Source organism: Cucurbita pepo, chromosome 3 (assembly GCF_057944985.1).
Source record: "Cucurbita pepo subsp. pepo isolate OVF chromosome 3, ASM5794498v1, whole genome shotgun sequence".
In the NCBI taxonomy this organism is placed as follows: Eukaryota; Viridiplantae; Streptophyta; class Magnoliopsida; order Cucurbitales; family Cucurbitaceae; genus Cucurbita; species Cucurbita pepo.
Genome location: NC_141800.1, coordinates 4,296,932 through 4,324,031, shown reverse-complemented (window position 1 = coordinate 4,324,031; position 27,100 = coordinate 4,296,932). Strand labels below are relative to the sequence as shown.

General features: G+C 35.6%; 5 protein-coding genes across 5 annotated transcripts; 3 read left to right on the top strand and 2 right to left on the bottom strand.

The window, feature by feature from the left end:
* The first annotated feature begins 3,812 nt into the window (after nt 1-3,812).
* On the top strand, nt 3,813-7,118 carry LOC111789780 (protein APEM9). The gene is made up of 6 exons (XM_023670467.2): nt 3,813-4,023; nt 4,160-4,306; nt 4,630-4,707; nt 5,289-5,568; nt 6,175-6,536; nt 6,803-7,118. Exons 1-6 carry the CDS (start codon nt 3,965-3,967, stop codon nt 6,930-6,932), a joined length of 1,056 nt encoding a protein of 351 aa, XP_023526235.2. The 5' UTR covers nt 3,813-3,964; the 3' UTR covers nt 6,933-7,118.
* Nucleotides 7,119-9,278: 2,160 nt separating this feature from the next.
* On the bottom strand, nt 9,279-10,089 carry LOC111791795 (uncharacterized). The gene has a single exon (XM_023673276.2). The coding sequence runs from the start codon at nt 9,972-9,974 to the stop codon at nt 9,447-9,449; it is 528 nt and encodes a 175-aa protein (XP_023529044.2). The 5' UTR covers nt 9,975-10,089; the 3' UTR covers nt 9,279-9,446.
* Nucleotides 10,090-12,366: 2,277 nt separating this feature from the next.
* On the top strand, nt 12,367-18,013 carry LOC111789895 (UTP--glucose-1-phosphate uridylyltransferase). Its single transcript, XM_023670613.2, has 21 exons — nt 12,367-12,689; nt 12,867-12,914; nt 13,707-13,798; nt 13,879-13,969; nt 14,428-14,488; nt 14,595-14,672; nt 14,751-14,801; nt 14,897-14,970; nt 15,142-15,214; nt 15,308-15,365; nt 15,494-15,540; nt 15,655-15,720; nt 15,819-15,851; nt 15,973-16,025; nt 16,119-16,194; nt 16,625-16,681; nt 16,768-16,851; nt 16,943-17,041; nt 17,118-17,222; nt 17,565-17,636; nt 17,733-18,013. The coding sequence occupies exons 1-21, from the start codon at nt 12,604-12,606 to the stop codon at nt 17,757-17,759; spliced, it is 1,431 nt and encodes a 476-aa protein (XP_023526381.2). The 5' UTR covers nt 12,367-12,603; the 3' UTR covers nt 17,760-18,013.
* A 635-nt stretch (nt 18,014-18,648) lies between these two features.
* Nucleotides 18,649-20,481, top strand: LOC111789881 (protein ALTERED XYLOGLUCAN 9). The gene has a single exon (XM_023670599.2). It carries the CDS (start codon nt 18,958-18,960, stop codon nt 20,050-20,052), a length of 1,095 nt encoding a protein of 364 aa, XP_023526367.2. The 5' UTR covers nt 18,649-18,957; the 3' UTR covers nt 20,053-20,481.
* Nucleotides 20,482-21,346: 865 nt separating this feature from the next.
* SDG40 (SET domain group 40) lies at nt 21,347-26,048 on the bottom strand. The gene is made up of 6 exons (XM_023672547.2): nt 25,811-26,048; nt 25,571-25,721; nt 23,710-23,841; nt 23,430-23,570; nt 22,373-22,648; nt 21,347-22,290 (listed from the first exon to the last, which is right to left on the bottom strand). Exons 1-6 carry the CDS (start codon nt 25,945-25,947, stop codon nt 21,667-21,669), a joined length of 1,461 nt encoding a protein of 486 aa, XP_023528315.2. The 5' UTR covers nt 25,948-26,048; the 3' UTR covers nt 21,347-21,666.
* Nucleotides 26,049-27,100: the final 1,052 nt, after the last annotated feature.

Here is a 27,100-nt window from a genome sequence, read left to right as displayed (position 1 = left end):
TTTTTTAATTCAATTCAACTTTTTTAAATTATATATTGAAAATTAAAATATGGGTTGGGAGTCAAATTTATAGCCTAACCTTATTTTTAGTGAATTTTCATAATTGTATTTGAAAAAAATATATTAAAAAAGAAAAGTCAACAAAGTAAATTCCTTTTGGACCTATCAATTGCAACTTGGGCAAATGGGATTTTACGAGAAAATGAAACGCGCCACGCTGGCGGAATTGACCCGGTAGTCAAGGGTACGCAATCGCGTCCACGTGGCTGTTGGCATCACTTCTTTGACTTTGACCTCGAAGTTCGCACGTAACAAAAAAAAAGACGTTTTTTTCTCTTTAACAAAATAATAATAGGTTTATTTTTTAGTTAAGTTTCTTTCATTTTTATTATAAAAAATCTATTTTAATCATTGATTTTTTTTTCTTTTATGAAAAAATATATTATTTTAATTCTTGACATTGTTTTATTACCCAATATTAATTTGATTAAACTAACGTTATTTATTTTGTTAATAAGTAAAATAATAATAGTAAATAAACTCGAACTTAAAATAAAATAAGAACCATTAAACCCGGCTTTGTGCAAAGATCGTTGCTCGTATGATTGAAAATATAAAATAAGATCCATAAAACATTCTTATCTTTGTCAAGTTTAATTACCGTAGTTTAATTAAAAATGTCTATAATAACAAGTCAACTGATTGATGGTTTGATTAGTGTCAAATTTAAGTTCATTTCTAATCCCGATTCAATCAGTTAGGTCTCTTGTAGAGAAGAATCTAACGGGATCGTTAGTTTTGTCAACTTAAATCGATGTCCTACCTTTTAAAAAAATCGAGATGAAACAAAAATTAAGGCGTGTGAACGTTAAAAAGATCTATTATATATAAAATTATCATTAATTAAATAATGGATTATTATTATTATTATTATTATTATTATTATTATTATTATTATTATTATTGTTATTATTATTAATTTTTTCTACACCAAATCTAATTTATAGGCTAATTGAAGATTTTCAATGCTACTTTGTCCACCTACGTGTTGGGGACATTTTTGTGCAAAACTATAAATTATAAATTAATATTTACTGCTACAAATTTTATATATTTTTTATTTTATTCCATAGTATATTCTAAATATTTACTTTTTTAATTCTTGAAATTTATGCAACAAGTCACTTTCGTCTCTAAATTAACGTCTTGTATAAATAAAAAGTTAATTGCATAACAATTGAAAAATGTAAATACGAGACCAAAACAAAAAAAAAAAAACAAAAAAATGCTCTAAATTATTCAAAATAAAAAGTTTTTGTTTTTGTTTTCTTTTTTTTTTTTCTTACTTCAGTTTTGTGACACTCAAGTAAATAAGAGGTCTATGAACGAATCGTGACCACATTCGAACGAGAGCGATCATGAGGATATGGTAACTAAGAAATGCGTAGTTACTACTTATACCAACAAGTTGGACCTTTCTTTTCAGTGGCTCAATCATAGAATAAACGTGCTTTGATTAGATGAATTCTATGTTAACTAATTTGTTAAGAATTTTCCTGATATGTATGTGAGGGAGAACAAAACATGTTAGAAGAGCTTGTGTAGGTATGTGGGGATAGTCTTGACTCGTAAGAAGTGAGGATTAAGTGAGTGAGAACAAAACATGTTAAAAGAACTTGTGTAGGTCTGGGGATAGTCTTCACTCTTAAGAAGTGAGGATTAGGTAACCTGACCATGTCGTAGAGGAATGTCGGGGCCATCAGGTGCCAAATACAAATTCTATATCCTGGGTATGGGTCGTTACAAGTTTTCCATTTCTTTTCATTCTCTTCCCCAACCGATGGGGATCTCACAATCCACCTCCCTTCGGGACCTAGCGTCCTTGCTGGCACTCGTTCTCTTTTCCAATTGATGTGGGACCCCCAAATCCCCCCCTTTTGAGTCCAACATCCTTGTTGGTACACCGCCTTGTGTTCATCCCTTTTCGAGGCTTAGCCTCCTCACTGGCACATCGCCCAGTATTAGGCTCTATTATCATTTGTAACGGCTCAAACCCACAATTTGCAGATATTGTCTTCTTCAAGCTCTTCTTTTCGAGCTTGCCCTCAAGATTTTTAAAACGTGTGTGCTATGAAGAAGTTTCCACACCCTTATAAAGAATGTTCCGTTCTCCTTCTCAATTGATGTGGAATCTCACATACATACGTGACGCATGTGGTCTCTTACACAAATTCCAACTTCTTATAAAAGTCAAAAGACATGTCCGTGTCATAGGTACCATAAATGAAAAGGAAATTACTTAAAAAATGTGAGATAATAAATGGTATTAAATATTTACGGGAAAATCAATTATGATATTGTTTAACCAAGTCAATTCCTTCCTAATCTTACATTAATTTCATAAAACTTTCTCATTATTAAATTAATTAGTTGACCTTATACTAAATTCAACAATAAAGTAAATTTGTCTAAATCATAAAATTAGTGACACTTGTATATTTATAAATGATGTGCACATTTCATATAGATAAAGTTTATATTATTTAGTTAATTTGACATCAATTAGTTAAGAGGTAGAAATATCCCGTTAAGTCATTAATTACTTATTCCCGTAAAATTGAAAATTTATACTTCTTACCTACTTTTTAAGTATATTGACGGTGAAGACATACTAACACGATCAGAGTCCACTAGGTTATAACATAACCTACCTCCCTAAAACCCAAGGTTCAAATCTTATTATAACAAATTTATGTAATATCATTCGAAAAATTGTCAAATTTAATTAAATAAATTAAAAGGAAATCTTGAAAACGATAGCCGTGAAGTTTAAGCTAATCCATTTTAAGACAAAAAAGAGAGTTGTTTTTCCGATTATCTTTGACTAAATAGGTGCACGTGGGGCCAGACATAAATACTTCTTCATTCCCGTCTCTTACTTTTATTTTCGGTTTTGAAGTGCATATTACAAAAACTTTTTTAAACATTCAAAGAGAAAATAACCAAATGATTTTTTTTTTTTTTTTTTAGTTTTTCGATAAATTTTTTATTATCAAAATTAAATGTAAAAACTAATTATGACTGAATTATTTCACGATCTTCACAACAGTCATTGCATCCATCCAGATTTCTTTTATCCTTACCGTAGAAACATAAACCCTAAAAAATATTCAGTAAATGACTCATTATTAGAGTCGAGAAACACAGACACGTACAATTTAATTGTGACTATCATGACTAGTGAGGCCTATATCTTTAACTATTCTCGAGCTCTATTTTCTGTTCTTTAAAAGGGTTAGAAGTACATCACTTTCGTTCTCTTTAGACTCGATTATATGTATGCATCCGCTCATGTAAGTAAGGGATTAGATTAAGTCGAGAGCTTTTGACTCTTAAAACGGTGATGTGTAGTAACTAAGTGGCTAGATTAGGCTGACATGTCAGATTTTTATGATAATTTTTTAATTAATTTTTTTTTAATATTAAAAATTTATTGGGCTTGGGCTTCTGTAGGATTTGGGCTAAATTACCTTTTTCAAATTTGGGCTTATTTGGTGTAGCCCAATATTCTTTTAAGTGGATTTGGGTTTATTTTGAGTTTGGTTTAGAATTTGGGCTTAATTCAAACTATTACGTGGCACAATTTAATTGGTCTTGTACAATGACTCAACCATGAGATAATAATTAATATAAAAATGATTTTTCTTTTTTAATTTGCAACAATTATGTTGTTATATATATATATATATATTTATTTATTTATTTATTTTCATTTTTATATTTAACATTATATTTATTAAAATTTAAGATCTATATTTAACAAAGTTACACGCTCGGAGGGCAGTTCTTGCTCTTCTCTATCTTTAATTTCTCTAGTCCACCAATCGATTCAATTTTTGTCGCCGCGAGGTAATCTTGATCAATTGCAATTTCATCATATCCTGTTTCTTAATCTTTGGAACCGATGGTACCGATCATGGATGACGGAGAAGCAATTTGGGAAGACATCGAGCGCTCGGAGAGGTATCATATCTGTTTTCCTGAATTTTCTTCGTTTGTGTATCAAGAACGTGGTTGTGTATCAGTTTGATTGATTCCTTGTGTTAGGAGTTGGAAGCATGAGCTGACCCTGTATGTAATTCGTTAATGGATTTTGCAGCTATCTTGTGTGCTCCATGTATGAGGAAGCATTAGGGCTAGCTTCATCCGTTTTAAAGCGTATTTCTCAAGAGAAAAATGGCTGTGAAAATGATTTGTTGGAAGCAGCTGGTATGGTTTTAGTTCAATCTTTGAAGGAACTTGGAAGGTAATGTTTATTACAACTACTTTTGTAGATTTTATTTAGATGTATATTGAACCCTATGTCATGATATGCTTGTTCTACAATACCAAATGAACATTGAGCTTTAAAGGGCTGCGTATTGAGTCAAACCCTACAGTGATAGTTATGAACTATAATGTTTGTTGTGATAGTAATTTTGGCTTATACATTGTTAATTTTATTACTCGGTTTTTAAGATATACTTTGCAGAATGTCGTTTCTTAATATTTGGTGTAAATATGGAAAGACAGTTCATATTGTTTATTGTATATTAAACCAGTTAATTCAGTTCGCTCGTGTACTTGCAGGACATCACACATGGTGGACGAGCTCAAAGTATCATTTGCCTCCGTTGCAGCCATCCCTGTTAATGTTCTTTTAACTGGGTAATCTCATCTACTGAACATACGTCACTGGTCTTTTACTATTGTTTTTATTTTGACAAAGAACTTAACTTCTATTGATGCAAAAATACAAGAGCAGCCCATAAAAGCCCACAAAACCGAAGTTCCATTCAAGGAAGGAACTCCCGTCAAGAACAATAAGACGACCTAATGTAGAATTACAAAAAGAGATTTTATAACCGCTGCCTAGAGAGGAAAATAGAGAACCTAGTGGACCGAACATATAATGTCACTAGTCTTGCAATACATTTGATTGTCCTGTCCCTTGATTGATCATGCGAGCATGTATTCAACTATCATGGGAAAGCAAAATGATCTTGGTTGGTTCTCCTTAATTGCAATGTCTGTAAATTGATGAAATAATCTCAATATAGCTAAGGCATAATGTGTTAGCCCAATGGTTGGCCAAGGTGTGAACTCAGATACCTTTGTGGCTATAGATCATAACTTGGTGGCATTCTATCTACAAATTAATACTACGACCTTCCTGATGTTAAGCGTGGGTGAGTCATATTGCTGTGAGCATGTTTTAATTGTTAATTTTACCATGGTCAATTTCTTAGGGCGTGTCTTCAGATCTCGGAAGGTCTTTCTGATATGCGATGTTTTCTAGAAGAGTTCCTTAGCAAGTGGAGTTTATTGAATGAAGAAATATATGTTCTTGCTGGCTCAAGAAATATTGATGACAGAGAGCATTATGATGATCATGCTCAGTTGACTGTCGATGAATATCTTCAAGTTGTTGAAGTTTACCTCCAGACGGTCATGGAGATAGGTTTGAAGGACGTGGATCTTGCTGTTTCTTGGGTTGAGAAAGCTGCTTTACCTGAGGAAAAGCGTCAGGTAAATATATATGCTTGGTTTAAGATGAATTGAACATGAAATATGCCCGAGCCATGTTCTTGTGCTTATTCTTCATTTCATTTATTTTTCTTCTCGATTGTTCCAACTCTTTTCCTTTTTTGAGGGTGTCCAGCGTGGTATTGGATCTTTTTTTTTTTTTTTGGTTTCGATCTCCTGCTTATACAACTTCATAATGCCTCTACTATTTTCTCAATGTTCATCAGTTCACTACATTTTTCATCTTTGTTTATGCATCTCCAAGAATTTCAACAAGGAATTCGGACGGATGAAATATTCAATCCTATTATTACCATCTTTCTCAGTACTCTTTTACATCAATGTTCATCACAAGGATCTGAAGAAAAAAACCTTGGAGAAAATTTATGATTTGGAGAAATGATGTTTGTAAATTTCTATATATGTGGCTTAGTTTTATTTGCACCTAAACCTAGTATTGCCTGAATATCCTCATTGGATTCCTTTTTTAGTCTTGAATTTTAAAAAAATTTCTCCGTCAAAGTAGAGAGGAGCATCTCCCTCACATTCACTTTCTGTTACCTTCAATTTCCATTTCCTTATTTGTTTTTCCTTCAACTCTATGGCTAGGTACTTTTGAGGAGGCTAGACTACCAGCAGTGTCTTAAAGCTGCCAGCTTGTCTCAATCGTCCCCATCTTCTTTGCATAAAGATGACCATAAAGCACATTTATCTTCTTCGGAAGATCCTCAAGAGTCGAGAGCTTCAAAAACAGCCTTAGATCCTGGATATCATCAAGATGGAGGGAGTGCTAACAGAGAAACGGTTCTAAAGCTACATAAGCTTACAAAACCATGGTTTTGGCCGTTCCGTACAATCACTTTGAAGTTTGGAAGTACTCGGCTGATCATATCCACCAGAAGGGTTCTGCTTAGCTGTTTGTTTGTGCTAATCTATTATCTACTGCGAAGGAAACTAACCACTTTGAAGAGGTATGTTTATTGTCAAATGAAGAGCATATTACTGATCCTTCTCTCTTTCTAATATTTATATCCTTGTTAGTTCCTTGATAATTGCCTTCACTAGTATTTGGTATTTTTAGAATTTTCAAAATCGTTTGTGTTATCTCAACTTTCTTAGTGCTCAAAAGCATTTTCTTTTCATTTTAAAATACTGTTTTAAGCATTTAAAAAAGTTATCGTTTCTGGGCAATATTTTATTGATAATTATGTTGAATGTGTTGTTTTTGTAATCTCAGGATGGCTCAGAAACAAGGTTTGTCCTTAAAGAAAGCAGTGGTAGACCTGTGGCAGCTTGCATTTTCATACCAAGTTAACCCTTTAGCTATTGCCCAACCTCTTTCTGGGGTACCTCGTGGAGCCTCCTGATTCTCTTAAAACCATATTTGTATTCTGCCATTTGATATAAAAGCAGCATTTACAACCATTTTTCTTCATTGGCTGCTTCATTGTCTGGCAGTGCTGGTGAAGAATATGATCTATTCGAAACAGCGACTAGTTAGTATGAGTATTGAGAATAGAATATTTGCAAGAATATTTGCAAAATCACTTAAATTGTGGTGATATTCTCTAATCATTTATAGAATCAAATAGAGAATACCAGATATTTACTTCTAATAAAACAAATATGTTTCTTATGATAAACGATAATGGAAGGCTAAATATCCTTATGTTAAACTATAATTCAACACTAAATATTCTTAATAAGAATTGGTATAGGATTTCTGTGATTATTTTTTTACAGCCGGTTGCTAAATATCAAAAATTATTACACAAAATCCTATATGTTTACGAGTTGGGGTCATACCATGGGATCTTTTTAAGTCATCATTTTTTTAAAATCTAACGATATTAATGATACAAAGTAAGATATTTTTTATGATTTAGTAATATTTAACCATTTTGTTTTAGTTAGTTTGGAACTAAATGAAATTTAATTATTGCATTGATTATTAATGAAATTTAATTATTGCATTGATTATTAATGAAATTTAATTATTGCATTGATTATTAGTACTATAAGCAAATTGCTTAAGATAAACACAACACGTCCTTCGTTTTTTCTAAATAATCGAGATATTTGGTGAAAAAAATTGATTTTTTTAGAAGTTTGTTAGACACCAAACTAAAGATTTATATATTTAACAAACACAAAATAAAAAATAAAAATAAAAAATAGAACAGGGAGGGAGCATTACAAGCCGGAATTAGAAAAGTTCATCCGAGAATTAGGACATGTTCTTGGGAGCTTTTTGGAGCATCAGGTCAATGTTCACATTTAATTTGAAAATGAAAATGTCATTATTAGAAATTACCACTTTAAGTAGCTATGATATTATCCACTTTAAGTAGATATGATATTATCATAATCTCTCCTGAGTTTGCTTTTGATTTTCTCAAAAGACTCCATGATCAACCCCATAATCAGATACATAATTAATGAACTCAATGAGTGGCAATGAGGGTGTTCGTAAACAGGCAGAGTTGGCGCTATATGACACTAATAGTTGATATGGGTTTCACTCATGTCTCTTGGAGATGATCACTGCACCAGGTTTCGATCTTCGTCTTATGGCATCCGTTTATTTGAAGAACAATATTAACCGTTATTGGAGGGCAAGTAGTCAACATGTAAATCCGAATTTTCGGTCGACCCATCTAGTATTTTCTTCGTTTTTCTTTTGTTCTGGCTAATTTTGCATCTTCCCTTTCTCATATTCTTTTAGTTTCTGAGTTTCAGTGGAATTAGCAACTGGTGAGAAGGCTCATATCAGGAAAAAGTTCTTGTCCCACTTGAGAGAACCAGATTATAAGGTATGGGAGGTAAAATGGTAACACTAAAATATGTTCTTCACCAGTTGAAGATATAGGCTGCAAACACTTTGGAACTAACTGCAAAACTCGGGTTACTCCTTATTTAGGCTTCTATAAGCTGAAGGACCAATGTAGATATGGAGAGAAAGGGTAAACCATAAGGGCCTTAAAGAAACGGAGGCTAAGAGATGTCGTCATAGCTTTTTACGAGTCTCGTTTGCACGACACACACTGGGAATAACGGGTGTTTCAGCTAAAGCACTAAGCTTGGATATGATCTTGCTTGATAATAATCACTTTCGTGCAACCTTCAATATACTAAATATCGACACTAAGCTTGGACCGCAGTGCCGATATTTTGCTCTTGTTTTGGCTTTTAAGTAGCCTCAAAGTTCTAGGGTTGGTCTAATCCCCCTTTCCATTCTTTCACTGACAAAATCGGCCTTTCAATTTGACTTAACGAAACGATTTTAACTTTAGAACAATCAACCGAACATGTAAAGCTAAGATAAGGGCCTGTTCATAATCCCTATTTAAATTGCTTGCGTAGAATCAAGAATGAAGTTTTCATTCTGTACTACATCCAATTTCCAAAAAAAAACGATTCTTCCTATCTGACAACCATCAAACTCTACAATAAATATGTAAAAATCTTAATAGGTAGCTACCATCATTTGAACCATACATAACTTCAAGAGCATCATAGCATAGAGATGGCTCCTTCGATCAGTACATCTAAATCTAACAGTGACTTTGTTCAACATGAAGCAAACAATTGCCAAATTTTAAAAACTAAGCAGTCACGAAGGAATGAGTGAAACAGAGCAAGAATTCTCAACCATGGAAAATGGAACAATGAACATAATCTAACTGATTGAAATCCAAAACGAAGCAAAACGATTACAAACACATATTTGAAATAAAATGATAACTAACCACATAGTTTTCACATAATACTGCAGAGATTCATTCGAAAATAAGACAATTACAATCCAGAATTGGGCATCAAGTATAATTCTTATTACGAGATCAAACATGCCAAGGTTAGGGAAACATATCTATAAATGATCATACCACTGATTTAACAGGAGCAGAGTCGTCGGTGATCTTGATGTAACCCATCTTCTTAATGTTCTCCTTGTTATCATCACTAAAGTCATCTTCCTCCTCAGAATCGTCATACACAGAAGAACGATTCCCAAATCGACCAGCGCACAATGAGTACGCCAAATACATAGTAGCAGCAGTGAGAGCGCCACAGCCGACGCCGAAGAGCAGAGCAACAACAACGGTGAGAATATCCTTGGTGCGATCACGGAGAGAGGTGAAGTCATAAGGGAAGTGTTGATGAAGCGAGGGGGGCCTAGAACGAGGGAGATCGAGGAGGAGGATATCGTCGGGAAGGGAGAGGGAGGATGATTTGAACTCGGTGATGTCGACGATTAGGGCCATCTCGGAGAAGGGATGATGGCGGGAATCGAGGGTTCGGTGGCGGAGAAGGGAAAAGGAAACGAAGAGGGACTTGCAAGGGCGGGCATCGGAGGAGATTGAGAGGGAAATAGTGAGGAGAAGGAGGAGAAAGAGGCGCGACGCCATGGAAGGAGGGAAGGGGAAAGCTTTGGAGGAATGAAGAAGACTGTGCCGTCCAAACTCACTCTTCTTCTTCTTCTCTTCCTTTCACCAATGGACCAACACGCTCCAAATTTTCCTTTTCCACTCTATAATATATATATATATATATATATATATATATATATATATATATATTTTAAAGAAAATTACAATTAACTTTCCTTTGATAACAATTTAATCCATAAATTTTAATTTATAACAATTTAGTTGGTAATATAATAATTTAACGCCGTCTCAAAAATATTTATAAATTTTTTATGAAAATTTAAAAAATAATTTAATTTTAATTTATAACAATTTAGTTGATAATATAATAATTTAACGCGGTCTCAAAAATATTTATAAATTTTTATGAAAATTTAAAAAAAAAATTTAATTTTGATAAGAGTTCAAATATTATTAAAATTTTTTATTATATTAAAAATTTTGGAGATAATTTATGAGACGATAATAAACAATTTTTGTTCATATATAAACAATAATAAGATTTGAACTTTTGTTTATAGAGCGAAGGATATTAATTAAGGATATTTTTTTTAAAAAAAAATTAATTGGAAGGATATTAATGAAACTTTTTAAAGTTTAAGGTTACGTTTGAAGATTTATTAAAATTTTTAAGATATTATTAAAAGTTTTGAAAGTTTAGGGGCATTTTTAGAATGAATATGGGTAAGTCGGTCGAGCTTGATATTTTCATAATTAGAAAATATGAAAATAAATATGAGAGATGATAATAAATGTTTGTTATAGTGAACTTGAACATAATTCAATGAGTTAAAATACATCACTCTCTTTTTAAAAAGGTTCCAATAAAAATTTGTTACATCTGAGAATATTTGCGAAAATCGGAGATAAAAGTTGTCTGTTTATAATCATTCACAGAATCAAATAAATTACAAAGAAAATAAAAAATTAAATATGATACCTATGATAAACGGTAATCGAAAGTTTTGAATTTCATGACTTTAGTTAGCATCACGAGTGAGCCTCTTTTCCCCTCGCCTACAAAACCATCGCTTCCAGTCATTTTCTATACAATTTGACCATTAAACGTCGGTCACAAAATTGCATTGAAATCTGTGGGGGCTCTGTCTTTTAGCCATGAAGAGAAAAGTATATACCACGTTTAAATTTATGATATCGTATTATGTTTGAAAAGGTTGGTGAAACTATTTCATAAATTTATTTAAAACAATATTGTTATCAATAACATAATAGAAAAATAGGTAACATTAATTAAAATAAATAAATAAAAAAAACGCCTTGATCTAATATAAGAGCTACAATTTAAACATAAATGTCGCTACCCTAATTTCGGATCTATACCTTTCACAATTACGTCTTTAGTATTTAAAAATACTTAATAAATATTCTCACTGTTGGTTAGAGTCGTGGAATACAAACACAAGTAATCATTGGTGCGATCTATCGTTTCATAAAAACATCATGGTATGACTTTAAACTCTGCTTTTCAAGCCGGGTAAGATTGAATGTGTAGTACTTCTCTACACATGGCCCTGCACGCGTACATATTGATGTTATGATTCAACTACAACTTCAACTTCAAGTCTTCATGAGAATCTACGTCTTATTTAGATCATGTTCTTAAAGTTAGCGGTAAATATCATGCACAAAGTTATTGCTTCTTTTATCTTCGTCTTTGATTAAAAATTAATAAATTCCCTAACCTTTGTTTGGAAATTAGTTAATTCACATTTAATTAAGAATCCTCGTGTATATCAATTCATAAGTTAAATCAAAATTTTAATAAATTTAGAAATTGACCGTTATTATTTTCCATATACAAATTATATCCTTTAATATTTTCTTTAATTAAAAAAACATTTTTATAACCATCCTTACCTGATGAACTTGACATTATCTTATATGATATTTAGTTTTTTATTACGGTTTATTAGAGGTACTGTATTTGAGGTAATTAATTGTTCTTACACACATATAAACGATTTAAATATATTCAATTTTTTCTATAGTCGGATTTGTTAAGCTAACGACATAAAGATATGTTTGGTGGTGTTACTAGATGTATAGCTATAATCCTGAGAGCCCATCTTTAAGTTCATGACAAATTCAAAATTACCAATACAAAAATATATCGTACATGACAAAAGGAAAGAAAAAAAAAAAAACTATCAATTTGGCGATAGAACTATAAGTCGGACTAAGAGTTTAAACGTTTGAGTAACATCGTACATAAAATTTGATTGAGTTGGGCTGAGTCATTTTTTTATATCCAACCTAATTATTTGGATTACAATTTTTGATTCAAACAACTGTTATTAAATAATAAATCGGACCCAATATTGGAATTCAAATCAGACTAACCCCTTTTGTACACTTGTCTTCAATTTCTCAAAAACGCTCGTTTCCAACCCCTTCACTCGCCACTCACTCCCCAATTCTTCTAACCGCCCATTTCCCACCACGTTTTGCTTCGCAATCTGTGCTCCTAGAGAAGGATTCTTCCTGTTTTTCATATAAATTCCCTGTTTTCTCAATTGGGTTGTCTTCTTTATCTCATTTCTCTCGCTCTGCATTCTTTGTTTTCTTGGGAGTTTGATTTTGTTGCACTATGGCCTCTGCTGCTACTCTTAGTCCTGCTGATAGCGAGAAGCTCTCTAGGCTTCAAGCTGCTGTTTCTGGGCTTACCCAGATAAGGTATGGAAATGTGGATGTAAACCCATTTGTATTTGTGTATTTGTGGCATTTTTTTATTTGGTGTGATTTGGATCTATGGGATCTGTTTGATAAATGGGTTGTGGGTTGTGATATCTGTTTTGTTTGATTTTGTGCTGCAATGGGTTATGAGATCTGATTCTCTATTGGTTTTGGCAGTGAGAATGAGAAATCTGGATTTGTCAACCTTGTCTCTCGCTATCTCAGGTAATTTCTAATGTGTATTGTTGTTCCTTGCAATGGGAGTGAATGTAGTTGTTCTTTTGAACCTAAGAAGGCCTAATTGTCTCTAGTGGAGCTTTCAAATTCATGATTGATATCATTTGAGAATGGCGCTTTTGTTTGTTGATATTACTTTTTTGTTACAACATGTTTAGTTATTGATATCACTTTCTAGAGGGATGTTCTTCCCCTCATTTGAATCAAAAGAGTTTTCATGTTGAAATTTGCTGAACCTCAATCCGGAACCAAAAAGGAATTGATTAATGGATTTCATCATAAGCGTGGTACTTTTTGCTGAAACAAATGATGTGAGATTCTACGTTGGTTGGGGAGGAGAACGAAACTCCGTGTGGAAACCTCTTTCTAGCAGATGAGTTTTCAAAACCTTGAAGGGAAGCCCGAAAGGGAAAGCTCAATGAAGAAATATCTGCTAGTAGTGTGCTTGGACTGATTACAAATGGTATCAGAGCCAGACATCGGGCGATGTGCCAGCGAGGAGGTTGAGTCCCGAAGGGGGGTGGACATGAGGCGATGTGCCAGTAAGAACACTGGGCCCCGAAGGGGGTGGATTGTGAGATCCCACATCGGTTGGGAAGGAGAATGAAACACCCTTTATAAGGATGTGGAAACCTCTCCCTAGCAGACACGTTTTAAAAACCTTGAGGGGAAGCCTGAAAGGGAACGCCCAAAGAGGACGATATCTGCTAGCGGTATGCTTGGACTGTTAGAAATGAAATCTAATCTGTTCTTTTTGATTTTCTGAATTTCTGGTTGAAGTGGGGAAGCACAGCATGTTGAATGGAGCAAGATCCAGACACCAACAGACGAAGTAGTGGTTCCTTATGATTCCTTGGCACCTCTACCTAATGGTATCCTCTCCTTAATTTTGTCTACATTTTCTATTCATGATATTTTCTTATTGAAAGCTCATAGATCTTTGTTAACGTAGATCCTGCTGAAACCAAGAAACTATTGGACAAGCTTGTCGTGTTGAAGCTTAATGGAGGTTTGGGGACGACGATGGGCTGCACCGGTCCCAAGTATGCCCCTTTCGACCCATTTTCTTTCATTTTTCTTTTCTCATATTATCTTCTGAGGTGCTGAAGTTCTTATCATGCATTTGATTCATTTTATCGTTTTTGCTACCAAATCATGCTGAAGGACTAAAACTTGAGTTTCAATGAGCATAGGATCAATTATTTTCGTCTCCATAACATAGGTTGCTTGAGCTTCGAAACTCGTGCCCTTTAGGACTTTCTCAAGGTCGTCTGCCAGAACGTTTGCAAGAACTTTATACACAAGTAGTTCAACTCATAGGCCTTGAATCTGTGCCACCAAAACTGCATTACTCAGACTAAATATATGTTTTAGTCCTGATGTTGAGTGCTTTTCAATCTTAGTCCCTATTGTTTAAAACGTTTCAATTTAGTCTCGTGTATTAACATCTTCTGATTTAGCCTCGAATCGTTGGTGAGTGTCAAAATCTTCTGTGCTGCAGGTCAGTCATTGAAGTCCGGAATGGCTTGACATTTCTCGACTTGATTGTTATCCAAATTGAGGTTTTACTCACCCTATTCTCTCATAAACGATTTCGTTTACGTTCCATTCTTATTTATGTTGGTTCTTATACTCGATTTTGAGAATCATCCATGTCACTTTTGGTAGAATCTCAATTCCAAATATGGGTGCAACGTTCCCTTACTTCTTATGAACTCATTTAACACTCATGAAGATACTCAAAAGGTATTTAGATCGGTATATGCTTATTTCCCATGTTTTCCTCAGTATCTTGCGCTTTATACTAACTCTTCTTTATATCAGATCATTGAAAAATACAAAGGTTCAAATGTGGAGATCCATACTTTCAACCAGGTGAGTTCAAGATGAGATGGGTTAGCTTTTTTCACGTCTTCTTTTTATTCTTTGGAATGAATTGTTTATCTTTTTCCACATTGGATTATAAACAGAGCCAATATCCACGTTTGGTTTCTGAGGACTATCTTCCACTCCCTAGCAAAGGACGCACCGACAAGGATGGATGGTATGATATAGATACTCGTTTAGTACATGAAATAATTCGATCAACTTTGTCTCCTTGAGCCTTTTCACATTAAAATTAATAATGTGTTTGCCTAGAACCGCTTCTGTTTCGTTCTGAGGTGCCAATACGTGCCTACGTACTTCATATCTTTGTATTTGTGTTCATGTGAAGGTACCCTCCTGGGCATGGTGATGTTTTCCCATCCTTGAAAAACAGTGGCAAACTTGATGCCCTGATATCTCAGGTCTTTTCACACGATCCCGCTGAACATGTCTACTTCGATGAATCCTTGTATTTATTTCTCCTCGTATTTTACTTTCCATGTTTGCTTATGCAGGGTAAGGAATATGTCTTTGTTGCGAACTCCGACAACTTAGGTGCTGTCGTGGACTTACGTATCCATATTTAATTTTTCGGAGGCCTTAGTTTCGTTTAAGCCTCTAGTTTACTTCTTGTTGCTTACTAAACAAAACATGAAATCTGTTCCTTGGGCTTTCATTATCCTTGATTCTGGACATCATAGAAATTTTAAACCATTTGATTCACAACAAGAATGAGTACTGCATGGAGGTATGAAAACAAGTTCAACCATTTTATGTGTGGAAAAAGATATTCCAATGTATTCGTTTATTATTCTTAGTGTTTCTCGTGCTTTTAACATTTGTCGTTATCGATTACGTGTAGGTGACACCGAAAACCTTGGCTGATGTGAAGGGTGGTACTCTTATTTCTTATGAAGGGAAGGTTCAGGTATAATGTTACAGAATATGATACCACCACCTGGTTAGTTGGTCTGCAGACGATAAATATTTTTCGTCTTGTAACATTCTTTTCTTGTCATGGTGCAGCTACTCGAAATCGCTCAGGTCCCTGATGAACACGTAAGTACATATCAGTGATGACTATGTTACTTCATGTCTGGTAGAACTCTTTGTTTTTCAAGAAGTTAGCTGTGCTTTTCATATCATAGAAGATGCTTTTGTTGTTCTTTGTTTGGTATAGGTAAACGAATTCAAGTCAATTGAGAAGTTCAAAATTTTCAACACTAATAATTTGTAAGCCATGTTTCTGGAGAGTTCTTGATTGATACACATTTAACAATCACTGAGAGTGCCTTGCGAATAAACTATTGGTAATGTATGATTCAGGTGGGTGAACTTGCAAGCAATTAAAAGGCTTGTGGAAGCCAATGCACTTAAGATGGAGATTATTCCGAATCCCAAGGTAGTTTCTGTTCTTGTAATGCGGGTCAATGCAAACGGCTAATCTAATAAATATATCCATAGAAATAATGTAATAGACCAAGCCCACCGCTAGCACATATTGTCCTCTTTGAGCTTTCCCTTTCGGGCTTCCCCTCAAAGTTTTTAAAACGCGTCTGCTAGGGAGAGGTTTCCGCTCTTTTATGGCTTCGAAGGGAGGTGAATTGTGAGATCCCACGTCGGTTGGGTAGGAGAACGAAGCATTCTTTATAAGGGTATGAAAACCTCTCTTTAGCAGACGCGTTTTAAAAATCTTGAGAGGTCCGAAAAGAAAAGCTCGAGGACAATATCTGCTAGCGGTGGACTTGGGCGGTTACAAATAGCCACGTTAGTTGGAATTTGTAGCGGTGCTTTTACACGGTCAGGGACTGATATACTGTCATCATTCTTAGGAAGTTGATGGGATCAAGGTTCTTCAGCTTGAAACAGCAGCTGGTGCAGCAATCAGGGTATACACTTACTCTTGATTTGGTGTGTGCTATGTTAGTATACATGGATATTAATGCCTTGTACTTGTCTATTCTCTGCCAAATAGTTCTTTGATCATGCCATCGGTATTAACGTACCACGATCGCGTTTTCTTCCCGTCAAGGCAACATCAGATTTGCTTCTTGTCCAGGTTAGTTCTTTCATCCATCATCACAGGCTCTACTGTTATTGGTTTGATGTTCTTAACAAGCCAATATTTGATGGTCTTCTTTTCTTTGCAGTCTGATCTTTATACTTTGGTTGATGGCTCTGTCCTTCGCAACAAAGATAGAAAAGATGCTTCCAATCCTTCTATTGAACTGGGGCCTGAATTCAAGAAGGCAGGATTTGTTCTCTTAGACTTGGTATCTTATATGAACATGTTGGTTACTCTACTTTTTTCTTATAATTTCACAGGTTGGTAACTTCCTGAGCCGATTCAAGTCGATCCCGAGCATCATTGAACTCGATAGCCTTAAAGTGGCTGGTGATGTTTCGTTCGGGGCTGGTGTCGTTCTCAAGGTATGAATCTGCTTCTGTCTTCTGGTTTCTGATGTTATCATCCAATTAGCAGATACCATATAACATAATGACCCTGTAATTAGGAATGCTAGTTATGCTAGTTGGTTGGTTCAGTTGTGGGGCGGTTGTTTTTCGAACCAACCGTGCAGCTCGAACAGTCAAAACGAACATACATAATTTATCCAAATCAAAACCTATAGGCTCCACACACAGACACGTAACTATCCGTTACTCGTCATTCTCTTTCTTCACATGCTTACGTTTGTATACTTAAGTGATTTGAGACTTGTAAGAAATGACATTACAGGAGTTTGAACATGTCTTTGTCCTGCTATTTTACAGGGAAAAGTGAGTATCTCGGGTAAACCCGAGGCAAAATTAGCTGTGCCCGATAACACGGTAATTGAAAACAAGGTACGAGAAAGAGAAGGAGTTAAAATCTGTTATAGAAGATCATGGTTATGTGCTTTGGACAGTGAGTTGAATGTTTTGGATAAATTTGATATGCAGGAAATCAATGGAGCAGAAGATTTCTAAACCTTTGGTTGCCTTCTCAACTCTTTCAGAGCAGAAGCTCTGCGGCATCTTAGTACCTTTTTTTCTTTTTAATACCAACAAAATCATGCAAATTTGTCTCTAATCGACACAGTCTGGCAACTCTTCTTTTCGATGTGATTCTCTTATGAACTTTGTTGGCATTAAAAACCAAGATGAGTTTATGAGTTCATATTAATATATAATACACAATAATATATATGAGATTGAAGTTATAATACACAAAATGTTTATTATCTTAATTGAAGTTATAAGGTTTGTTCTCTCTCTCCCGATATTTGTTTTAACATAAAAAGATACAACATACTAATAATATATGTTGTAAATATAGAGAATAGGAGAGAGAATGGGGAGAGATTTCTCCTCATGCCCATCCCGGCCCCATCCCTACTTGATGGGTGGATCTTGCAGTCAAGTTCCTTTCTACTTTTACACTCAAGGACTAACCTTCATTAAGCCCGGGTCTTGCAGTCAAGTTCCTTTCTACTTTTACACTCAAGTTCTAACCTTCATTAGGCCCGAGAAAACTATTGCACGCCTTAGTTACCTTTTGGAAGGCCTATGCCCAAGAAAACTTTGAAAAGGATGCCTTCATCGTCCTAAGAGATAGTATATATCAATTATCGTTGAACTATAATCATCTTGACAATTAACCTACAAGAGACCATATTAAAATTTAAAATGCATGGTATACAATTCCAACCATTTCCGTTGTAAGTTTGAGACCAAAACAGACTGTTTTGGAACGATAATTAATGTTCGGTTAAGGGTAAACAAACTAACAAAACTTTCTCTTTGAACTTCCCTTCGTGATAAAGCCTAAAATGTTAAAAACGCCACCGGCTTCCGGTGAGACCACCGGCCACCGATGAACATTCTTAACGAACCCCTCTTGGGATCTGAACCGACGGTGCGTCATTTTTCCCCTCCACAAATTGACAGGTTTCTTGTTTTTCAAGCCGAAAACCTTCCCCACCAACCTCTCTCAGTCTCTCGACCTATTTTATGGATCTCCCTTACAAAGAAATCAAAGATTCTTAATGAACACAACAAACCCAGAAATACCCATATCCAAAACCTCCATTCTGTCTCGAAAGCACCCTCTGAAATCGGATCATTTGCTTCTGTCGAGGGCTGAGGGCTGTTTTGTAGGTGGAGAAGTTGAAAATTGAGGTTTATTATGTTTGGCGGTGTTCAATTGGGTATTTTAGCTGCGTTTGTTGTGTTGTTTGTGCCGATGGGAATGGCCGGATGGCATTTAAGCCGTAATAAGATGCTGTTCTTCAGCGGAGCCCTTTTCATTACTCTCGCAATCGGTGTTCATCTCACGCCTTACATTCCCTCCGTTTCTGATTTCGTTACCACTGTTTCTTCTGTCGTCGTTTTCGATAGCCGAGTCTCGTGTGTCTCTCAGTTACATGAAATCGTCTGGGAGGTCGAACAGAGCGATGGATTTAACCCGTTGAGTAATAACTCTGTTAATTATGAGAAATCGTGGAAATGGGGGAGATCTTCTCCTGTTGTTGCCTGCGATTTTCAGAAATTGGCTCCGATGGATGCTTCCGATTTGCTTAATGGATCATGGGTCGTCGTCGCCGGTGATTCACAGGCGAGATTGATGGCTTTATCACTGCTGGATTTGACGATGGATTCTCAAAGAATGGAAGCCATTAGAGGCGATCTGTTCAAGCGGCATAGTAATTACCAAATTCTGGTTAGTGAAACTGGGATGAAACTGGATTTCATTTGGGCTCCTTATGCTTCTAATTTGACTGATTTAATGGTGGAATTCAAGCAAAATCGAAGCTACCCTGATGTTATAATCATGGGGTCAGGGCTATGGCATATGCTTCATTTTACTAATGCATCAGAGTTTGGGTTTTCTTTGGAATCACTTAGAAATTCTGTTGTTTCACTGATTCCATTGACTCCAGAAGTGGGTGCTGAAGGGGCTTTGACTGGCTCTGTATCCATTAGAGCCCCACATTTGTTCTGGATTGGAATGCCGACACTGATTAACTCGATGCTAAACACTGAGGAGAAGAGGAAGAAGATGAGTGATACAATGAGGGTGGCTTATGATGAAGCTCTCCGCAGAAGCAAGCTTCTGCGGTCGTCTGGTGGGCCTCTGTTGTTGATTGATATTGAAACTTTGAGTTGGAATTGTGGGGTTCGATGTAGTGTTGATGGGATGCATTATGATGGGGTTGTTTATGAAGCTGCCATTCATGTAATGCTTAATGCTTTGCTTATTGAATCTCATCAGAAGCTGTGAAGGAAGGAGGTTGAGGAAGGCTCCATTGATGATGCTTGTAGAAGAGCTCGTTTTTTCAGGATTCTCTAACACTAAGTTCATAAGATGAGAGGTGAATTCTATCCCTTTTTTTGGCTTTCTTGGTTTTCTGAGTGAGTCCCATTATTCTTTGATCTTTTCCTCTTCCCTCTGGTTAAGGTAATAACTCATAGAATCTCAGTTCATGAATCACAGGCTGCAACGTTTATATTGTATAGCTTTGGAATTGGATCATCATTCATAAATTCTTTAGGAATGTTTGATTGATAAAGTCTATAGGCTGCCAAAGTCAGGATGGTTTTGATTCAATCCACCATTTTCTTTGGGGGTTTCTATTTGTTAGAGAATTGTATATATCTGGACAAGATGTGACATTTTTTTTCCCTTCAATCAATAAACTACACTTGTTTATATAGATTTCATATTTATGCTGTTGAGATGAAGATTGTTATCTGTTTATCTCATGGGGGCACATGGGCTGCTGCTCAATTATGGTGACTTGAGTAGGGGCTTTTGCTAGGCTCATAGGCACATGGCAGCCGAGCAGTTACAATAGCTACAATTAGTGTTGTGAGATCCCATATTAGTTAGAGAGGAAAACGAAACATTTTTTATAAGGGTGTAGAAAGTTCTCCCTAGAAGACAACATTTTAAAACCGTGAGGCTGATAGTGATACGTAACAGGCTAAAGTAGACAATATCTACTGTAGTGAGTTTGAACTGTTACAAATGATATCAAAACCAGGCACTGAACGGTGTTCCAGCGCAAGGGGAGTGATTTTGAGATCTCACATTGGTTGGAGAGGAGAAAGAAGCACTCCTACAAGGGTGTGGAAACTCTCCCTAGAAGACGCGTTTTAAAACCATGAAGCTGACAACAATATATAACGGGTCAAATTGGACAATATCTACGAGCGGTGGACTTGAGCTGAAGTGATGACCATATTCATCCATATACCTACTTGTAGATCATCTAATGGGACAACAATTGATCTATTATGTACGATACTTGAGATTGAGAGGGATTCTGTGCTGTTAGTGGATCCGCTGCCACAGGGGTTGCCATTAAGAGAGGAGTCCAAGAAGGGTTGAAGCTTGGCGGTAAAAGTAGAGGCAATGGGTGACCACTGAAAGGACGCCAGAGGAGTCCAAGGAGGGGAACTAAAGGATAAGAGACAGACATGTGAGAAGAGGATAGGAAATGAATGGTTTCCATGATATACATCAAAGCATAGGGAGACAAAAATAAAATGTTTCACAGTATAAGAACCCAAACTAAATAAATTTAGTAGTATTATTTTGTGATAGTCTGAAAAGGATTTGTAACTGTTATTGACCTGGTCCACGAGTCAAAACGCTAATCATGAATCGACCGCTAATAAGATCTATAGAGAGTTCAACATGGTGACATAAATCACTCAATGTTAACATTCATCTCGACACCAATCACTCAATTTAAACATTCATCATAACACAATGTTACAACATTTGTCGTGATCTAATAACTTCTTTTCATAAAATATAGTCAAGTAGTTTCTTTGAATGTAAAAGAGATAGGTCTTGAGAGTTAGAACCTGGTAATCACAGCCAACCAGATCAAGAAGATAGAGAACAAGTAGTTCTGGTGCAGTAACTTATGCAATCAACCAACGCCTTCTTGTACAAGATCCTCCACTGCACTGCCAGTTTCCATCTCTCCAGAGAACGTTTAATTTTCCCAGTTAACTGTAACTCAGTTTCCTCTCTATTCACCAGGCCATTGGTCTCCAAGAAAGCACAAAACTCGCCTCCGACAGTCGATGGCATCTTCCCAAGCTCTCTTGGTACCTGCAAATCCTGGATTTTGCAGATGTTGCACAAAAGCTGATTGTCTTCTTCAACCGACGTTGGCAGATTGTTTAAAACAGCATGGCAGTTCTTTGATAACCATTGCATGACTAATACTTCATTCTTGACCGAGAGTTGAGACCCAGCATAAGCAAGATGCCCGACACCTCTACGCTTGTTCGGGTGGGTTGCCCATAATCGCAGAGCAGAAAGTAGAGCAAAAGATGGGTTTCCATTTTGGTGAATAAAAAGAGACTCCTTAGGCCAAGAACTGGAACTATAAATGTCATGTTCCAAAGGAATGAAGACTCTGTCATTTGGATTTTCCTGAAGAAGAAACCCATAATACTGAAGAAGCTCTAAGTTTGAGTATGTACCATAGCTTAAAAGAACCTGCGTCAAACAATAGGAAGATTTCAACTCCACTTCGCATATGGGTGCAAAATATTAAATGACATCAAAAAATATAAAATACCTGCTCTCCTCTTTTATAACTTTCCCGGGCATAGAAGCAATATGCAGAAACATTTTCCTCAAATCCACCATCTGTCAAAGCCCGCTGAGTATCTTGTTCGTCTTTGTGTAACCCATCAGTAGTTATGTTTCCATTCAAAGAAGCATGTTGGGAAAAGGATGAAACATCGATAATATCAAAGGACCCCGCCTCAGGTGCAGCATAATTAAACAGGTCACCAACTGGACATAAACATCCGGCCTCATCCCATGGTACATACAATGCCCTAGATGATATCTCTCAAAGGAAACATACATTTTTAGTATTGAACTACTAAACGTAGAAAGAAGTTGAACAAACTGAGATTAAGATTGAAAAAATTTACAAAGGACCAAAACATTCTCATGTTTAGTGAGTCATCGAATAATGTACAAGACAGGACAATACTAAAACCTCCACAAGAAGGGCTAATAGAAAATTACAAAACAAGCTCTCAACAACTGGCATTCATAAAAAAGAGGATGAATTCTATTCTATGGCAACAAAAAGCTATGGGAAACGGGATGTGAATACTAAATTCACTCGTACTTGAATGAACGTCCTAGTATGCTTATTGTTCGAGCTTATTCAAAAGCCTTTGTGCAAGCTTCCGCTTCATAAGTCGGAAGAAAAAGAGTGAACTAATAGAGGCAGGGTGGCACCATTAGATAGAAAAGGATTCTTAATGATACTTACAGGCTGGTAATGGGTAATGGAAGGACATATAAGCAGCAAATGGGTGTCATTTGGTGGTTTTTTCTTCTATAAGAAACGCATATTTGCACTGACCTTGGACAGTTGTTTTGCATAATTTACCCACACGAGACCTCCAGCAAAACCACGTTTAAATGATGCATTAAAATTTTCACGAAACAAAAATGAAGAACGATAAAAAAAAAAAAAAAAAAAAAAAAAAAAAAAAAAAAAAAAAAAACTTGAAATCTTAGAAGAAAATGTGGTGGGTTTGACTATTCTGTATAAATCTAGGTCTTATCTAACGATGCAGTACATTCTTATAGCATGAATCCAGTGTGCTTACAGTTGCAGAGGCCCAGAGCCATGCCTTGAATGTTTGGAGTTGGTTTTTAATATTAGATTCTTCCATTAGTCCTTTAACTCCTCTCCACTCTGCACGAGACTTCGAAGCAGCCTTCTCTGCTTCCCAGAGAGCATAATCCACCTGTTAATAGACTTTAACTCTTCATTATAAAAAAAAGTCGAAAACAAATGTAAAAAATCATTATTGAATATGATTCATGAACACGAATATAATCCTAAGAAATAAATAAATAAAAAAAGCCACAAAACGAAAACTGAACCTGCAGGGCTTGCTTTTCAAATTCTCCAAAAGTTGCCAGTGTTTCGTAAGTTGTGGGCAAATGCTTGAAGTAAGGGAACCACCAAGAACTGCTTCCTTTACCAATCTCGTAGAGTAAACAGAAGGTCAACTTCTGCATTTGAATTTGGGGGGGAATTAATATTAGTAAACCTTTAGAACATTCTAATAAGGGAAAATGAGTAATGTCTCAGATAAACACACCAAAAATATTTTAGATAAACAACTTTAAATTTAAAAGAGAATTAAATTAAGTTAAATCCCAAAGATCTTTGTCGCAGTTGCACTAAGGTAAGAACTAGTAAACATTAACATAGAATGGAATTGAAAACATTTTTAAATATACCTATGTCCATTCATGTATAAAGGAAATTTGAAGAACACCCCTTCTCTATTTCCATTTCAAGGGACAGGCATGCTTGTAATTCTTAAAGTTTCTTCCCAGGTCTCTCTTTCTTTGAAATGAAATCACTTGTCAAAACCTAGCTCATTAGGCACATGAAGGTGCTTCAGGTATCTGATGGCTCAAATGGCACCACCATCCAATCAAATATGCCTTCACTAGTAATGAAAGCCATCACCTATTTATACCCAGAACAAAAGTGAATCAAACGGTATCTATTTGACCATTTTCAAATCTACCTTGAGAAGGCCTTGGCACCTTCTCTTTCATCTAACAAATCTAATAACGGAGGGATTAGGAACGTACATTTCATTGTAATTTGGTTTATGCTTGTGCTATCCATGCAATTGCGCTAAGTTTCATCCAGGTCCGAGATTGCACAAGGGTTCAACCTTGGCCTTTTGTCCTTTATTTGTGACTCATTAGGACTTATTTAATAGTAGGCCAGGTGCAATAAGGCAGAGCCAGAAATTAAGCTAGAAATTCCATAAGAAAATGTAGTTCTTTTGGTTCTAACTTTTTCCCGGTCTCTTTTCGCCTTTGCGTAATTACCAACACTCAAACAAAATCTTCTCCACAATTGAGTGTGAAAAGCTGTTTCTCCACTTCTCAATTCCTACCCCAGCTTCTATGGGCTATAGGGTGAGGTTAGAATGTATTTATAAAGCTACAATATTCAATTCCCAACGTCTATAAGAACATTACGAATCTATCCACTGATCGGACACGGAGCATCTTTGAGGATTCTTTGTACTGAACAAGATGGTTGTTTCCCCCTCATCACGTTTGCCCACACCTAAAATATTTTCCGAAGGTACCTGTTTCAAGATTATTGGACTTCCTTCAAGTAAGGTTTCTCTACCCTTAGCTCCTGATACGTTACTGTTTGGGCCATTGGGGGATTTCCTTTAAATCCTTGATTATTGAAGGTAGGACTCCCAATTTGGAAATTCTTTGATCATCCATTACTCCCCCTGTGCTTAGATGGCTGATTCTTCTAGAAACTCTTCTAGATGTTTTTCAATCTTATGAGTCAGGTTTGCATCAGTTAAATTTGTGATAGGATGGAGGTCTTATCTTGAATACTCAACCTTAATCCTAAAAATATATAGGGAAATTCGTTGATTCTCATCAGCCTCTGTACAAACACCAACAGGAATCACTGTCTACAGTATAATGATCACACTCTTGTATAACTGTTGCACATACTAATAGGCAGCTTACCAACTGTACTAGGATTGGGAACAATTTGTGTTCAAGACTAAACTATACGTATTCTTAACATCAAAAGGCCTTTTTAAGCTCTTGATATGGTTAATGTACCATGTATTTGTAGGGTTTCAAACTTTTATTTTGCACCTTTTTCTCACAAAAGTTCGCGCTAATTATGCATAAGTGATGTATAAAGAAGAGGAAAAGTCCATGTTAGCGAAGGAAGAACCTGAGTGGAAGAAAGAGATGGGTATCTCTTCAGAGCCGTGGAGAGCTTCTCATCTTGCAACGACAAACTTTGGGTCGTCAACAAGACAGATTTTGGAACTTTTAGCACTAATTCTCCTTTGGTAAGATGACGAACAGCCCCCAAACCTCTCCTGAAGCAAAACTTCCCTCAAAATTGAATACATACAGTTAAAGAAAGAAAAAGAGTGATATAACTCGAAAACAAGAAATCAGAGCATACCCGCCTGCATCAGGGAAGAAACAGACGCATAAAGAATGACCCAAACAAGAATGTGAACTCTGTTTGTCGACAGAATCTGAAATTCCGTGATCCGCCGCCCATCTCAGCAGGCTTTCAAAACTTTCTTCGGTTCCCATTTCATAAACCCACCATCAAAACCTCTGCCCTCCCTTACACACCAGGTTTAAGCCTCTGCTTCTTCACCATTTTGTCGAGGTATTAATTTTGGGAAAAATATGTACGGCGACGTCGCCATGGATGAATATTTATGGAAAAATACTTTCAAAATATTAAAAAAAGTTTAAAATAATAAACATTTTACACTCTGTTCATAAATTAAAATCTTTATTATTTATATTATATTCAAAATTAATTGATTGTTTACAATATAATAGAAATATTGATTTATCTCTTATATTTATATTAAATTCATTGACATGTAAAAATATCGATTGACATGTAAAAATAAAAAATCCTAGTAAATATTATTTTTTCAATCACAAAAATTACAATTTTAGTTTGTGGTTGCACCATTTTAATAGTAATTTGTATTTTTATTCCTTGAGTTACTTCCTTGATTATAATAGGGCGTTTGAAAATTTTGAAAGAAGAAAACAAGTGTTACGGGTTTGTTTAAGCAACTTATTCAGATAAATTTAGGAGTTTAACATGTAAAATTGAGCATAAAAGTATATGATAGGTTATAGTTTGACTGGTAAGTATGTCCTAATTTTCCCGAGAAGCCCTAAACTATGTAATGAATTGGAAAAAATTAAGGTACGGAACACTTATTTTAGGTAGCAATTAGAGTTTCCTTCTAAGCTTTGTTGGTTCAGTTTGGTAAGGATATTTTGTGAGAGGAGTTTCCTTCTAGGCTTTGTTGGTTCAGTTTGGTAAGGATATTTTGTGAGAGGACTATCACGAGTTCATTAGTCACTGTCAAGATAGGAGCAATGGTCCACATGGATATCAGTTGTTAGCAAGCACGGCCGCTCTCCTCTTGATTATATGAGGACTCAGTCATGAACCAATCTTTAATAGTAAACCATCTAGACTGACAGGGTTAGTATACATACCAAAACTTGTAGTTACAGGATGCCCTACGTGATATGAGAGTTAACAGGTAAAGTCACTTCTTGCAAGTAAATGATGAAATTCTACGTGACAATAACATATGGGATCACTCGCTTTTATGTATGAGACTCCACTAGGGACCTACCATAATAGTTACAAGGTCACCCAAGGTCACCCATTGCATACATAATGTGATTCTACTATAGCCTTGCTTTA

Coding starts and splice junctions, on each gene's coding strand:
- LOC111791795 (XM_023673276.2), bottom strand. CDS start 9,974: ATGGCGTCGCGCCTCTTTCTCCTCCTTCTCCTCACTATTTCCCTCTCA.
- LOC111789881 (XM_023670599.2), top strand. CDS start 18,958: ATGTTTGGCGGTGTTCAATTGGGTATTTTAGCTGCGTTTGTTGTGTTG.
- SDG40 (XM_023672547.2), bottom strand. CDS start 25,947: ATGGGAACCGAAGAAAGTTTTGAAAGCCTGCTGAGATGGGCGGCGGAT. Junction 23,842..25,570: donor CATCTCTTTCTTCCACTCAG/GTTCTTCCTTCG, acceptor ATTCAAATGCAG/AAGTTGACCTTCTGTTTACT. Junction 22,291..22,372: donor GTTATAAAAGAGGAGAGCAG/GTATTTTATATT, acceptor TGTTTGACGCAG/GTTCTTTTAAGCTATGGTAC.
- LOC111789895 (XM_023670613.2), top strand. CDS start 12,604: ATGGCCTCTGCTGCTACTCTTAGTCCTGCTGATAGCGAGAAGCTCTCT. Junction 12,915..13,706: donor CTTGTCTCTCGCTATCTCAG/GTAATTTCTAAT, acceptor TTCTGGTTGAAG/TGGGGAAGCACAGCATGTTG. Junction 15,721..15,818: donor CTTATGAAGGGAAGGTTCAG/GTATAATGTTAC, acceptor GTCATGGTGCAG/CTACTCGAAATCGCTCAGGT.
- LOC111789780 (XM_023670467.2), top strand. CDS start 3,965: ATGGTACCGATCATGGATGACGGAGAAGCAATTTGGGAAGACATCGAG. Junction 4,307..4,629: donor TCTTTGAAGGAACTTGGAAG/GTAATGTTTATT, acceptor GTGTACTTGCAG/GACATCACACATGGTGGACG. Junction 6,537..6,802: donor AAACTAACCACTTTGAAGAG/GTATGTTTATTG, acceptor TTGTAATCTCAG/GATGGCTCAGAAACAAGGTT.